The sequence below is a fragment of the Sorex araneus genome, chromosome 2 (genome assembly GCF_027595985.1).
Source record: "Sorex araneus isolate mSorAra2 chromosome 2, mSorAra2.pri, whole genome shotgun sequence".
NCBI classification, from domain to species: Eukaryota; Metazoa; Chordata; class Mammalia; order Eulipotyphla; family Soricidae; genus Sorex; species Sorex araneus.
This window is the reverse complement of record NC_073303.1, coordinates 40,068,426-40,083,776: the sequence shown is the minus strand read 5'-3', so window position 1 is coordinate 40,083,776 and position 15,351 is coordinate 40,068,426. Positions and strand designations below refer to the sequence as shown.

Sequence of the window (15,351 nt, the reverse complement as noted above, 5' to 3'; positions counted from 1 at the left end):
TTTTTCTTTTTTTAAGTTTTTGTACTCCATTGGCAAAGACAACAAAAAAGAAAAACAAACGGGACTATATAAAACTAGTTTTTATGGTGAAATAAATGCATGTCAAATAATTAACTGTTTTGAAATGACATTTTTATATAGTTTTTTCCTTTTAATTAATGAATACACACTTTCTTCATCAAATGGCAACTATTATTTAGCTTATTATAATTATAAATTGATTCAGTAATTACCAATGCTTTGATATTCTATTTTGTAGATTTTGACAATATCATGTGCAAAGATTAAGAAAGTACTGTTTTATAGGTAATGGTTTAAAATTCTGGAAGAATTCTAACTATACTTGTAATCTTGTTACAATAGCATCTGTTCAATTTGGACATTGAAAGGGAAGCCACAAAATTGGTGACATAACACAAAGAAAAATGAGGCAGAAAAGTCAAACACTCAGCAGTCATGCAGAGAGTTTATGCATGCTGACAGGGGAGCGAGTGGAAGTGAAGACAGTGCAGGGAAACAGGGCAGAAACAGGTATGTCGGTATATTACTGCTGTACTCTAACTGCACTGACATCCTGGAGTGAGCCTGCATTGGGTAGTTCAAATTTTGTTAGGCTCTGTTGGCAGGCATGTGGAGCAGCTTCAATCTGGCAATGATCCTACATAAACTTTTAAACTATCATGATGTACTACTTGTCATAAAAATGGGGCAAGGAGGGGCTGGAGCGATAGCACAGCGGGTAGGGTGTTTGCCTTGCACGCGGCCGACCCGGGTTTGATTCCCAGCATCCCATATGGTCCCCTGAGCACCACCAGGAGTGGTTCCTGAGTACAAAGCCAGGAGTAACCCCTGTGCATCACCGGACGTGACCCAAAAAGAAAAAAAAATGGGGTAAGGACAAAAAGAGGAAAACAATGGGGGAAAAATCACATATCTTTTGATAGTTAGTGCACGTGGAGAAATGATTACTAGTAATGTAACTGCACCAAGTTCCCTAGAATTTGATGGGATATGTTGTATGTAAGTAGTAACAATCATGAAGATTATTGAATTTATACAAAACCTATGTAAAATAGGAAAAATAGTTTAAAACCTTAACAAATCTAGTCAATCAACAAAATTCCAGTTCATCTAGATAATGATCTGATAGTCACACCTTTGTTTTTTGTACCTTGTATAAAAAATAAAATTACGTCAAATATTATTCAACATCTCTATCTTTTCCATTATAAAAAATATCAGATTTTTATTTCTATGCAACATTATTTTTCTTACTGAACAAGTGGCAGAACTATTTAAAATGTTGTCTTACTGGGCTGGAGAGATAGCACAGCGGGTAGGGCGTTTGCCTTGCACTCGGCCGACCCGGGTTCAAATCCCAGCATCCCATATGGTTCCCTGAGCACAGCCAGGGGTGATTCCTGAGTGCAGAGCCAGGAGTAACCCCTGTGCATCGCCAGGTGTGACCCAAAAAGAAAAAAAAAATGTTGTCTTACTAATACAAAGAATGATACTCTAAGCACTGATTTCTTGGTTATTAAAAGCACCATTATAAATCTACTGTAAAGAGCATCTTCACTAAGATTTTTTAATGCTGTACTTTACAATACCATTAGTTCATCATGGAACATTAGTTAGGAATTAATGTCACCTAATCACAAAGTGCATCTCAAATTTGAAATGGTAACAATTAACCAACATTTTCCTACACAAATAAATGAGTATACAGTATAAAAAAATCTGAGTTGAACCGCATTAATTCTCAGTAAAAAATCTCAACAAGCATTGTTATAAAATTATACACTGAAAATAATAATACTGAACAGAAATAGAACTCCCATATGACCCAGTGATATCTCTTCTTGGCATCTATCTGTCCCCGCCCCTACCCTAAGCAAAAACATTGATTCAAAAGGATATATATATGCAGACCTGCTCTCATCACAGCACTTAGCACAACAGCCAAAATATAGAAACAACCCAAATGGCCAATTATGAATGAATGGATCAATAAGTTGTGACACATACACAATGGGATACTCTGCAGTTCTAAGAACAAAACCATGCAATTTGCAATGCCATGGGCAGAACTAAGGACATCAAGGTGAGTGAAGTCCATCAGAAGGACAAAGACACATAGAGAAAAGCCTGTTATATGCGGGACTTAAAGATACGTAGCAAAGTACCAAGGAAAGGGCAAAGGCATCACCACAGAAGAAATGACAAACACCACTGAATTTGGGGGGAGTTTTTCTGAAAGGGAGGGACACTGCAACCCTTCAGGGAGGGAGGTGGGCACACTGCTGATGGGTATTTCAGAAACTCAAAAGTAAAAAAAAAAATTTTATAGATAAAATAGATTAAACTTATTTTAAGTTTAAGCTTTTGGTGGCATTCTATAAACATTTTAAAAATTATCTGATTTAAATAGTTCTGCTTTACTCTAATAGAATTTCTCTGATCATTTACATTGGATTTTGAATAAAATACTTCCTCACATTTTTTTACATCTTAAAATCTTTACAGTATCAGGAATACATTTTCACGACAGTGTGCTTATTCTGCACAATCCTGCATTCCTGTGTTCTGTGCCGCGTCAGCAGTGCTCAGGGAGCTAGAGTCACCCTGTGCAAGGAAGCACCCTGCCTACTAGGCTATTGCTGCAGCCCATTCCCCCGCCAAACTCCCCCCAACTTTATTTAAACAGCATGGTTTGCAAAGTTGTTCATACAGTTGTCTCAGAAATTCAATGTTCCAGCACCAACTCCACCACAGGTGTGACCTTTCCTCCACTATTGTCCCCAGGTTTCAACCCACCCCAACAAACCTACCCTCTTAACCGGCACAAAATAATTTCATATTGCTTGTGCTACAAAACTGTAAGCAGAATTATTAAAATATAGTCCAGTAGGGACCAGGACGACAGTACAGCGGGTAGGGTATTAAGCGTCTATGCAGCTGACCTAGGTTCGATTCCCAGCATCCCATGGTCCCCCAGCACTTCCAGGAGCAATTCCTGATTGCTGAGCCAGGAGTAGCCCCTGAGCACTGCCAGGTGTGACCCAAAAAGCCTAAAAACAAAACAAAACAAAAACCCACCAAAGAAAAACGAAACAAAAACATATAGTCCAGTAAAAAGAAAATTTTTGAAAATTATATCTCATAATGGTGTTACTGAAGTCTTTGAGGATTTCTTGAATTGTTAGTTGCTTGCTGGGCCTTCTGTATTAATATTTTTTTGAGCTTAGTTGCCTTCTATGCTACTCTCCCATCTAACTGTGCTCCTACAGGACAGAAGTGTGGTGCGGTGGTATATGCTATTGTGCACTCCAGGAGCTGTAGAACTGAAACAGTTCTCGGCCTGCCCCTCTCCTGAGGAAGGCCCAGCGATTTCAGCCTGAAGACTGACGTGGCTGGGAGTTCCATCAGGTTGGCCTCTCTGAGACTAGTTGTGAAGCCGGGCCGTTTACATGGCAGAGACTGTGGGATGTGGGCGTGTCTGCACATTCACTGTTTAAGATTATCTTTCAGCATGTACATCAAAAGAAGGCTATACTTCTGGTAAAAACTTTATTTAAAAAAAGAAATTGGGGCTGGAGCAATAGCAAAGCGGGTAGGGCATTTGCCTTGTACTTGGACAACCCGGGTTCGAGTCCCAGCATCCCATATGGTCCCCTGAGCACCGCCAGGGGTAATTCCTGAGTGCAGAGCCAGGAGACACCCCTGTGCATCGCCGGGTGTGACCCAAAAAGCAAAAAATTTAAAAAAAAAAAAAAAGACAAGAGTCCCCCCCAAAAAATCATTCTTTTTTATTTGTGTATTTCTGTTTAATGAGTTGGCTATGTGAAATTTGAAGGGATGGAGAAATATATAAAAACTTGCCGCATCCAGAGCTGGAGCGATAGCATAGCGGGTAGGGCGTTTGCCTTGCACGAGGCCGACCCGGGTTCTAATCCCAGCATCCCATATGGTCCCCTGAGCACCGCCAGGGGTAACTCCTGAGTGAAGAGCCAGGAGTAACCCCTGTGCATCGCTGGGTGTGACCCCAAAAAACAAAAAAACAAAACAAAACAAAACAAAAAAACCAAAAAGACTTGCCGCATCCTTCAGAGTTGTAAAGTCACTTACCATCATGAATTTTCTGATGTTTGGTAAGCTGTGAATACTGAATAAATATCTTGCCGCACTCTTCACATTTGTATGGCTTCTTGCCAGAATGAATCCTCTGATGGACAGTAAGGTTTGAATTCGCATAAAACCCCTTGCCACATTCTTCACATTTGTAAGGTCTCTCACCAGAATGAATCCTCTGATGGACAGTCAGATATGAATTCCGATTAAAGGCCTTGCCACATTCTTCACATTTGTAAGGTTTCTCGCCAGAGTGAATTTTCTGATGCTGAGTCAGAGAGGAATTCACATAAAACCCTTTGCCACATTCTTCACATTTGTAAGGTCTCTCGCCAGAATGAATTCTCTTATGGACAGTGAGGTGAAAATGCCTATAGAAGGCTTTGCTACATTCTTCACATTTGTAAGGTTTTTCACCAGAATGAAGTCTCTGATGGGCAGTAAGATGTGACTTTGAATTAAAGGCCCTGCCACATTCTTTACATTCATATGATCTCTCACCAGAATGAATTCTTCGATGTACAGTAAGAGATGAAGTATTATTAAAGGCTTTGCCACATTCCTCACATTTGAAAGGTTTCTCACCCGAATGAATTCTCTGATGGACAGTAAAATGTGAATTCCAATTAAAGGCCTTGCCACATTCCTCACATTTGTAAGGTTTCTCACCAGAATACATTTTCTGATGTACACTAAGATGTGAATACACATGAAAGGTTTTACCATATTCTTCACGTGCCTTTTTCCCATTATGTAATTTCTGATATTCTGAAGAGTTCTCAATTTGAACACAAACAGAACTTTCATCTTTCTTTTTGAAATTCTGATTTTCAGAAACATTACAATGGACGTTTAACATCGTACCATCTATGTAATGAGTTAAGTGACTATACACAGAACGTACCGACTGATGTTCGAGATGTCCCAAACTTTCTTTCAAACAATTTGGACGTTTTAAAGATTCACATGGCTTTTTTCTTACAGGAGTAACTTTTCCTACAAAACTAAATGAATTTACATTAAACTCTTCGCATAATGCATCACATACTTGGTCTCTCTTGGCTGCAAAGTCTTTATTATTGCTAATTTTACCACTTTGGTTATGTCCATTATGAGAACCGTTCTGCAGTTCAGATTCCCACTCGTATGTCCATTCTCTCTCTCCATGCAGGTTCCCAAGGGAGCATCTTCCATATCTTCTGAATTGCACTTCGGGGAGTGAATCACCTGCGCCTGGCTTTGACAAGATCTGGGTGCCATGAGCTGAAGAATCTTAAAAAAAAAAAAAATCAGAAATGAAATGATCTAATTTATAACACTACATTAAGTATGTTTAAAATTCTCATACAACAAATGAATAGTAAATATAGGATGCCAGTAATATGACAACAAGAACCACTAGACTTCATGCCTATAGGACTGTTAACAATTTACAGAGAAACAATATTTGTGAGACTTTTTCTAGGTATTTCCGGAACCTCTCTGGAAAACCACAGCAACTATGAAAGTACAAAATTAATGACTGTCACACTTGAATTTTAAAAAATTGTTTTATTTCTATATTTTATTTCCTTTGCCTCTGCCTTCTCTGTATCACCCTGAAAAATCATAAAGAAAATTTCTTTCCTTTTTTAGGAGGGCCACACCCGACAGTGCTCAGGGATTACTCCTGGCTCTCTCTGTACTCAAATCACTCCTGAAGACTCAAGGAACCATGATGGGTACAGAGGATTGAACCTGGCTCTACCGCATGCAAGGCAAGTACTCCAGTCCCATAAGAAAATTTCTAATTCATGGTACTCCAGGATAAAAAGTAACTATAGCTTTTGTGTTTAATGATCTGAATTCCTTGGAGATCTCAGCAATGTGTATGTGATGATGCTTAATTCTGATACTTATGTGTACCTTATTAATGAGGAATTATTTTGGGCATTTTTATATCATTATTAAGTTTTACTCTCTTAGTTTTACTAATTTTTCAGTGTATTCAAATTGTTTTGTTTTGAGGGCGCCACACCTGATTGTGCTCAAGGCTTACTCCTGGTTCTGTACTCAGGGATTACTTCTGATGGGCCATATGAGTCGTGGGGATCAAGCCAGCTGTACTATCTTACTAACCGAAAGTTCCATTTTGGCGGGGACCACACCTAGTGATGCTCAGGGATTATGTCTGATTCTATTCAGGAGCTGCTCTTGACAAGCTCTCGGACCATCTGGAGTACTGGGGATGAACCCTGGTTGGCCCCATGGGAGGCAAGCACCCTTGCCCACTGTACTGTCTTCCCAGACCTGCAGATTATTTTTTCAATCAAGGTATTAAATCCTTGCATTTAATACTTTGAGAAATGCTTTGAAATAAGGTTCTACATTGCATAGTTTGATTGCACAAGTCATCTATTGTTAGGTATTCTTTTGAAATTTTTGTAAATGTTACTGTCACTGTCATCCCGTTGCTCATCAATTTGTTTGAGCGGGCACCAGTAACGTCTCCATTGTGAGACTTGTTACTGTTTTTGGCATACCGGATACGCCATGGGTTGCTTGCCAGGCTTTGCTGTGTGGGCGTTATACTCTCAGTAGCCTGCCGGGCTCTCTGAGAGGGACGGAGGAATCAAACCTGGGTTGGCCATGTACAAGGCGAATGCCCTACCCGCTGTGCTATCGCTCCAGCCCTCTCTGGCCCCTATACATCATAATATTTAAGTTGGAATATATTGGTTAACGAACAACCAAATATAGTGATGGCCCCACCTCACCCTGCCTCTGTGGCAGGGTATTCCCTTTTGTTCTCTCTCTCCAGGGCAAGTAATTCTTTAGATGATGGAAAGATAAGGGAAGTACTGATGAGAAATTCCTTAGGGGACAGTGATTGAAGAACTCCACGATAAACTTTAAACACCTTAAAAACAGGACCTGCTGATGTGGAGACCTCAGACCATGCTTTATAGGCCAGTTTCTTGTTGATTTGTGTGTGGGACTCTTGCCTGTGTTCAGATAGCCTCAGACACACCTACCTGGACACCAGGCTGTGCTTCCCTTCCTCTTCACATCCCAGGGCTCCTGATTTTGTTCCAACAAGGCAATCAGGCTTGGCTTTGAGACAATAAGATCTGTTTATCAGAAAATGGAATCTTTTATTTTGATAATCTCAAAAGTCGCATCCAGTATGGTAGAGCTTATATTACAAATAACTCTATGACTATTAACCAAATTATTGTAATTTTAGAGCATCATTACACTGTTAGTCAACATTTAAAATGTTCAAATTTTCAGTTTCATTGTCATGTACTACTACCTAAAAAAAAATCCTTGAAAATCTGATTTTAATTATTGTATTAATATTTAACTGAATTTCTAAAATTATCACCAAAAGAAAGTTTAAAATCCTATGGAATAAACTGATGGTGGAAAACAGAGAAATGCCTTTCTTTTCATCAAGAAGCCTCCAATTAGTTATTCTAAAAATGAAAAATATGTCTCTAATATACTTAGAAACACCCAGAAAGCATACATTTTAAGAGGAATATGAAAGAGAATGAGTAATTTTGGGGGGAAGTTTTCCTCACCCAAGGAAACGAGGTGTCCATAGTTCTCCAACATGACATTCCTGTACAAAGTCCGCTGGGATGGGTCCAGGCATTCCCACTCCACCCGAGTAAACTGTATAGCCACATCCCTGAATGACACTGGTTCCTGAAACAGAAAAGGATCTTACCAAGTGTTCAAGAGATGGGCTCAAAAGAATCATCCACCATCCCCCAAAAAGGTGTTAAAAGTAACTGGTTCTGATTAAGAATATTTGAGTTGCCCCATAAAATAATTTACAGTGACTTCTATATTATTTAAGAAAATGTAATATCGGATCCAGAAATGCACATGGAGAACAATGTACTTTATTCAAAGATAAGATTAGGTAATGGAGCAACAGTACAGTGGTAGGGTGCTTGCCTTGGACATAGCCAGGTGTATTCCCCTCCCCAAAATAAAATTAATTTATCAATTTAATGTAGTTTTTTGGGGGGGTTTGGTTTGTGGGTTACACCCAGCTTGGCTTGGGGATGACTCTGACTCTGTGCTCAGGGATCACTCGTGGCTCGAGGAGCCATATGAGATGTAGGGATCAAACCCGGGACAACCTCATTCAAGGCATACGCCCTACCCACTGTGCTCCAGGCCCTGTTCTCTTTCTTTCCAAACAGGAGGCATTCCCACCAGATAGGCAAAGAACTTTATATATTTTTCACAACCTGTCTTGCTCCCCCTTTGCATTGCTGTGGTTGAATCATAGTCAATTGCCAGGGTTATGCTAAGTCAGTTATAACTTTCGATACAAGGACCATCTTACCCAGCCAAATGACTTATTCACTTTCTCCATACCAGTGGCTCCAGTAAAATCGGCAGTGTCCTGCAGCAAAACAAAACAGTTTCACTTGAACATCTGCCATCCATATGACAGGACCATCGTGGGTCTTGAAGGGAAGCCTTGGGGAGGCATGTAAATGGCTCATTGTTGCCCCTCCCACATAACAGCAAACTGATATTATATTTCTAGGAACCTGGACTCGCCAGCCCTTCCACAGATGTCTCTGGCAGTGACACGTGCAGAGTTAAATATCAGGTGTATTTAATAGGGTGACAGATAATGTCTACACTTAAAGACATCATCAGATAATCACTAAAATTGCTTAAAATTTCTACTATTGGCAAAGAAATTATGTAATAAACAAGAAAACTTGGTGTCACAGAGAGAAACCAGTCAATATTCCATCTAATCGTAGACATTTTGATTACACAGAAAAACTTTTCTCAAGGCTTATCTGTAACTTTTCTCACATACACAAAAATCCTTGTAAAAGACCCCCAGAGAATTTCTTTTTCAGTTCACTGAATCAGCACCGGTTAGAGTTTCAGGCCTATAGTAACAGCACCAATCCTTTCACTAGTGTCCTCTTCCTCCCACCAGGGTCCCCACGTTCCTTCCTGGTCCCAGTGCAGGCACTTTTCCCGTTTTCATTTTTAGGCACTGTGGTTTCCAGTACTATTACTGGAAAGGGTATTGTGCATAATCACTTTATTTCCTTTTAGCACCCAGTTTTCATCTAGAAAACTTCCCCATCACTGTTGTAGTAGTACCTCCCAGTCCTAATCCTTTGCCCGCTGTGGCAAGCTTCCTACAAAGGACCAGTGCTCCAGAGAATTATTTTAAAGCCTTAGTGATGTAATACAGTAAATAGTCCATTTTAGGAGTCACAAAGCTGTTTACTGAAACAGATTCAGTTTTTAAAAACTCAGCTACAATGTTTTAAACCTAAGTGCAGTGCTTATTTATCAACACATTTATAACTTCCTGGGTAGGGAGAATGTACATTTTTTTTTTTTTTTTTTTGCTTTTTGGGTCACACCTGGCTCTGCACAGGGGTTACTCCTGGCTCTGCACTCAGGAATTACCCCTGGCGGTGCTCAGGGGACCATATGGGATGCTGGGATTTGAACCCGGGTCGGCCGCGTGCAAGGCAAACGCCCCACCCGCTGTGCTATCTCTCCAGCCCCCGAATGTACATATTTTAATGTGACTTAAAATACTTTCTTTTTACTTTCTCGTGTATTCTACCTCTAAATTTCAGTTTTCAACAGTTTCATTTCCATATATGGTGGTCAGTCAGAATGTCAACATCAAAGGTCAACCCACTTGGCAAACTACTTTCTCTTAATTGACATAGGGTCCTCTGGACAGTTTCTCAACAGAGCTTTGATACAGCTGACACTTTCATTTGTTCTCATTTTGGGGTGACAACCTACTGTGTTCAGGGCTTCTAGTGAGCAATGGGATGTTGGGATCGAACCCAGGACAGCCACATGCAAGGCAAGCATCCTACCTGTTGAACTATCGCTTGAGCCCCACAACCGACATTTTCAAGAATCCATGATCACAAACAAGAGACATGGGCCACCCTTCAGGAAAAAAAAAAAAAAGAGTAGAAATTAAGTTATGTCACTCTTAGGAACTCCTGTGTGCATGCATGGGGCATTGTCCATACGCAGGAATTCAAAATAACTGGGCAAATCTGAAACAGATACTTCTCTAAAGAAGACAAATGGCCAAATACATATACAAAAACAGTGCTCATCATGACTTATTATCAAGGAAATCCAAATAAAGATGACAAAGAGATATCATTCCACAATGGTGAGAATGGCATATATTAAACAACAACAAAAACAACACCAGGTTAATTCAGAGGGGGGCAGGTTTGAGTTTCCCTCCCTGACCCAGTAGAACCGTGGCAGCCAAAAATCTCCAGAACCCAACCACATCCACGCTCCAGGCCGCTCTCCACACCCTCGTACAAGCCTCACTTATGAGGGAACCTGCAGAAAAACCCAGATATGCAGGACCCATGACTGAAATCTCCAAGCTTGCTCAGATTGGGACTGTGCCTTCCCCGCCCCTCCACCTCCTGCCATATAATCTCGTCAACGACCAAGATCCAGAGACTATGAAGTAAAGCTCCCAGAAGAGAGAGACATAGAACGTTCTGGACCTCTTATACTCATGCTCACTGATGTACCAAAAGTAGCACATATTTGTTTGGGTTTAACATACATGCTTATCATCTCTCATAGAAGGGCTTAAGTGGCTCCAGGATGAAATACAACAATCTTCACTCTTGTGGTGGTGGGAAGGTGCATGGTAGTGGGATTGGTGTTTGAATATTAACTGTAATGAACTATTATGAACAACTTTATAAAAATAAAATAAAATTAAAAAGCCAACAAGGGGCGGGAGCGTTAGTACAGTGGATGGGGGTTTGCCTTGCACTCAACAGACCTGGGTTCAATCCCTGGCATCCTATGTGGTAACAACCCCTGAGCACCGCTGGCTGGCGTGACCCAAAAAGCAAAAACAAAACAAAAACCCAAAACTGAGCAGTCTTGTTTTGGTGAGAACTGGGAACAATCTTCTGTTGGCAGGGATGTGGTGGAAAGGTACTCTCACCCACTGCTGGTGAAAATACTGTCTGGCTAACCCTCTGTGGAAAGCAGTAGGAGATTTCTCAGAAAAGTAAGACCAGAACAGACAGAATACCCGTCAATTATACTGCTCTTGGTGTCTACCCCCAAGACACAACATTAATTCAAAGAACTTACACACACCATTATTCACTAGAGCAATTATTATAATAGTTTGAATATGGAATCAGTCCAGGTGTCCAATGACAAATGAGAGGATAATGAAGTGTGATATATATATGCACAACACAATACTATGCAGTTGCAAGAAATAATGGATCATTTAATTAACTGCAACCTGGATGGCACTGGAGGATATAATGCTATGTGAAGTAAGTCAAAAGCGTTTAATGCCAGGCAATCTCCCTTGTCTGTAGTATATAGAGTAACAGGATAAGGGAATGCAAAGGATCAGTAGGGAACACCTAGATTACAGAAATGAGAATGACAGGGAAGAAAAGAAATCAAGAAAGAAGCAGCAGCAGATGGGAGTAAAAAGAACAGGGGTCAGGGGCCTCAAGCACACAAGTGGTGTAGAGGTGGGAAATATTCATATACCTAAACCACAGAGCCAATAGCAGTGTAAGGAGACCTAAAAATGTTTTAAGAAAAAGAACAAAATCATGCACTTTGCTGCCACATAAACGGAACTAGAAGATATAGTGAGCAAAATCAATCAGAAAGAAAGAAATGGGTACAGAATAATCTCTCTCATATGTGGGATTTAAAGACTCACAGTAAAGGAGCAACAAATGGCCTAAAGCAACAAATGGCCCAAGTCAGAACTAGAGTTGATCCACAGAACTAAGCTTATTAGGGGGAAGAGGGTAAGAACAAGAGGGGTCTTTGGGACCTTAGTAGTGGAAATGATGAGTGATGGTGTGTTCTGTTGAAATGATGGATCACTAATATTGCATTACTGTAAACCACAATACCTCAATATTGAGCCAAAAATAAACATATATTTAAAAAGTTAAAAAAAAATCTGGAATCAGGGTCTCTCAAATAAATGTGTACTCAAATTGAAGGAAAATGGTACCCCAAAAGAGAGACACTGAAAGATCTGATGGTAGTGGAGGCTGACCTGGGTTCAATCCCATCAAAAATGATCCCTTGAAGATGGGTGTTTGAGCATTGTATAACTGAGACTTAAACCTGAAACTTTTGTAACTTTCCACATGGTGATTCAATTTAAAAAAAAAAAAATCCCTTGAGCGCCACCAGGAATGATCTGGAACACAGAGCCAGGAATAAGCAATGAGCACTATTGAGTGTGGCTCCCAAAAACAAACAAAAAAACTAAACCCGAAGCAACCACAAGTATTTTAGAATCCCACAATTATCTGGGTTCCTTTGTTTGGTTCTGTTTGGTTTTCTGGCCACACACAGCAGCAGCTCAGGGGATTCTCCCGGCTTGGGGCTTAGAGGCCACTCCTGGCTGTGTAGAGAGATCAGAAATGGTCTGATCTGAGTACAGAGCACAGGCACTAACCCTTGAGATGATCTCAGTCCAGTGATCTGAAATGGACAGAATACATATGCAAAAGACTGTTCAGAAAGTAGATTAGAACGTTCAACTTAAATCTAACAGAACCATCATCGAACACAGTGACAGAAGAACTCACAGTTATCCTCACATACTAACAGACCACTCTTAGGACAGGCCATCCGACTCAGCCTGTGGAGGCCAAACCAGGGCAGCAAACATGTGCAGAGATTGCTAAATTACAAAAAAGATTTACAAAGGAAAAGAACTAGCCTTCATTATGAGTAGATGAAAGCCCTTTACTTAGAAAACTCCAAGTAGTTCATTAAGTGAAGTGGAAGTGAAAAATATCTTAACACACTGAAAAAAAGAAATCAAAGCTATCCAAAGCTCAGGGAGTGAAAAAATGAGTACTGATAAATGCCCAAATTAACCAAAGCAGTCAAGTAAAATTCTTATCACAATTTCAATTGCATTTTTCTTCACGGAAATAATTAGATCACCCTAAAATTTATATGGACTCATGAAATATCTAGAACAGCCAAGTCAATTTTTAAGAAGATAAAAGCTGAAGGAATCATGGGCTCTAGGAATGAAGAAATAATAGGGCATTTATTTGCCTTGCATGGGGCCAATGTTCCCTTGATCGCAGCCAGGAGTAAGTACTGAGCACTGTCAGGTGTGGTCCAAAAACCAATGAATAAATAAATCGAAATGACTATGGAGAAATAAACCCAACCCTAGCACAAGGCCCCTAAGCATCATAGGATATTATCCTGGAGGCTCCATACACAGTTGCTGCTGGTGTGGTCCTGGGGTTCCACAGAAATGGGAGACTCAGCCAGCACCACATCTCCTGGTCTAGCACTGAACCTCAAGTCTGATTGGCAGAGTTGCCCTGGAAGGGGTCCCTGGGTCCGCTAAGTGCCCAGTGGGAGGCACGCTCGGAAAAAAAAAATTATATGTAATAAACTGAAAACTGGACTGGATGAGTGGTTTATGTGACACCAGCATGTGACACAGACCAGGAAACCAGAGTGGTCTTTCTAGGTGAGATGGATGTCATGTCATTGACGACTGGTTTTCAGTTATTTCAAATTCGGCAGAAAAAAAAACAAACAAACACAAAAACCCAAAACATCAAATCACCCACTGTTGGACAAAGTATGAGATAAAAGAAGGAAGGAATGATAAAAAGAACAAGGACAGGGGTCACCCTGAGGTGCAGAATCTGAGAGATGCCACCAATGGTCAAGAACATAAAAAATCTGCATCTGGAAAAAAAAAAAAGACAAGTACCAAGTACTGGGCACCCTGAGATCAGCCAGAAGCAGGAGCCCCTGATGGGCCACAGAGCAGCAGGGGTGACAATCCGGTGAGAAGGGCAGGGCAATTCCTAGGTTGGGGGCTCGATTCCCCCTTTGGACACTGAGCCCGGCGGGGAGGGCCCTCGCTGGGAGGAGCGAGGTCCCCCTGTGCCCCTCGGAGACTGAACTCTCCACCTGCGGCCACACACAGCCCCGCTCGGTGAAGGGACTGTGTTCAGGGTATCAGTTCTCACCAAGAAAGCCTCAGCAGTTGGACCGCGCGAACCACAGCTCACTCCTCCGGGTCCAAAGGAAGCCCCGAGTTCCGCTCGGGCGCCCCCGGCAGGTGTCCCCCACGGGCGCGCAAACGGCGAGCGCCCCCCACGCGCAAGCGCGCCTCCGAAACGCGCCGCAGCCGGCGGCCAGCAAGCGGGCCCCTCGTCGCCCTCCAGGCCCGAGGAAGGTGTCGCTCCCTCCCTCCAAGGGGCTGGGGCGCCGCGGGACCCCCAGCAGGACCCGGCAAAGACCCTCTCCCGCGGGGACCCAGACTCAGCACCAGAGGGAGAGCCCGAGCACCCGATCTGGGCGAGAAGAGGGGAGCCAGCGACGCTCTGGCGGACCCCGACCCCCGTGAGTGCGGGGCCCGAATCTGACAAGGGCCACTGGGGTCCCGGGCTCAGGTACGGACGCGGGCTGCAACCCCGGGCCCACCTGCGGCGACACGGGTCAAAGACCGACCCAGGTCGGGAGGACACCGGTCAGCCGTCCATGGGAGCTCCGCTGGACCTCCGCCCTGACCCCACGCGCTCCGGCTCCACGGCCGTCCTCCGAATCGAACCGAGGTCCAGTCGGCGACGTCCGGCCCGCGGGGTCCGGGGGGTCCGAAAGTTGCCGGCATACACGTGAGACCGGGTTTACAGCACTCTGGCGAAGCGGAACTGGAGGAAGTTCGCGCGACCGTGAGAACCGTCCCTGATTGGACAGTTGAACGGATACACCCGCCCCGAGGCTGGCTGGACCCAACAGGCCTTATCATTGGACAGCGGCCGGAGGCTCCGCCCCATCGCGCAGGAGTGAGCGATTGGTTACTGTTCAGGGGCTCGGCTCCTGTGATTGGACGGTTTAGTCAACACAGTTTCCCCACCTGCACGTATGAGCTTTTTGCTTTTGGTGGGCTCCTGCTCTGGTCAATACCGGCTCTTCCTGTTGTGGACTTCTGGTCCTGCTCACCGCTGGACTTAACCCGCAACCCCTAGCTCAGAAACCTGCCTGTGTTTTCCTGGACCTGGAAATCCCGGTTCATATGGCTACCAAACAGAAACAGGAGCGGAGTGGAGGTCTGGTGAAGTCTGGTTTTCTGTTTTGCTTGTTTGGGGTGGGGTACGGTGCTCGGGATTTACTCCTGAATCTGTGCTT

At 42.6% G+C, this 15,351-nt stretch overlaps 1 protein-coding gene across 1 annotated transcript; it reads right to left on the bottom strand.

Moving 5' to 3' along the window:
- Positions 1–4,017: 4,017 nt before the first annotated feature.
- On the bottom strand, positions 4,018–14,881 carry ZNF519 (zinc finger protein 519). Its single transcript, XM_012935388.2, has 5 exons — positions 14,647–14,881; positions 10,008–10,083; positions 8,477–8,536; positions 7,698–7,824; positions 4,018–4,860 (listed from the first exon to the last, which is right to left on the bottom strand). Exons 3-5 carry the CDS (start codon positions 8,504–8,506, stop codon positions 4,121–4,123), a joined length of 897 nt encoding a protein of 298 aa, XP_012790842.2. The 5' UTR covers positions 8,507–8,536; positions 10,008–10,083; positions 14,647–14,881; the 3' UTR covers positions 4,018–4,120.
- Positions 14,882–15,351: the final 470 nt, after the last annotated feature.

Bases quoted from the DNA above. Each gene is read 5' to 3' on its own strand.
- ZNF519 (XM_012935388.2), bottom strand. From the start codon at position 8,506: ATGGAGAAAGTGAATAAGTCATTTGGCTGG. The intron at 7,825-8,476 runs GTAAGATGGTCC...TTTCTGTTTCAG, and splicing joins TGAATAAGTCATTTGGCTGG to GAACCAGTGTCATTCAGGGA. The intron at 4,861-7,697 runs GTGAGGAAAACT...AGGCACGTGAAG, and splicing joins TGGACACCTCGTTTCCTTGG to AATATGGTAAAACCTTTCAT.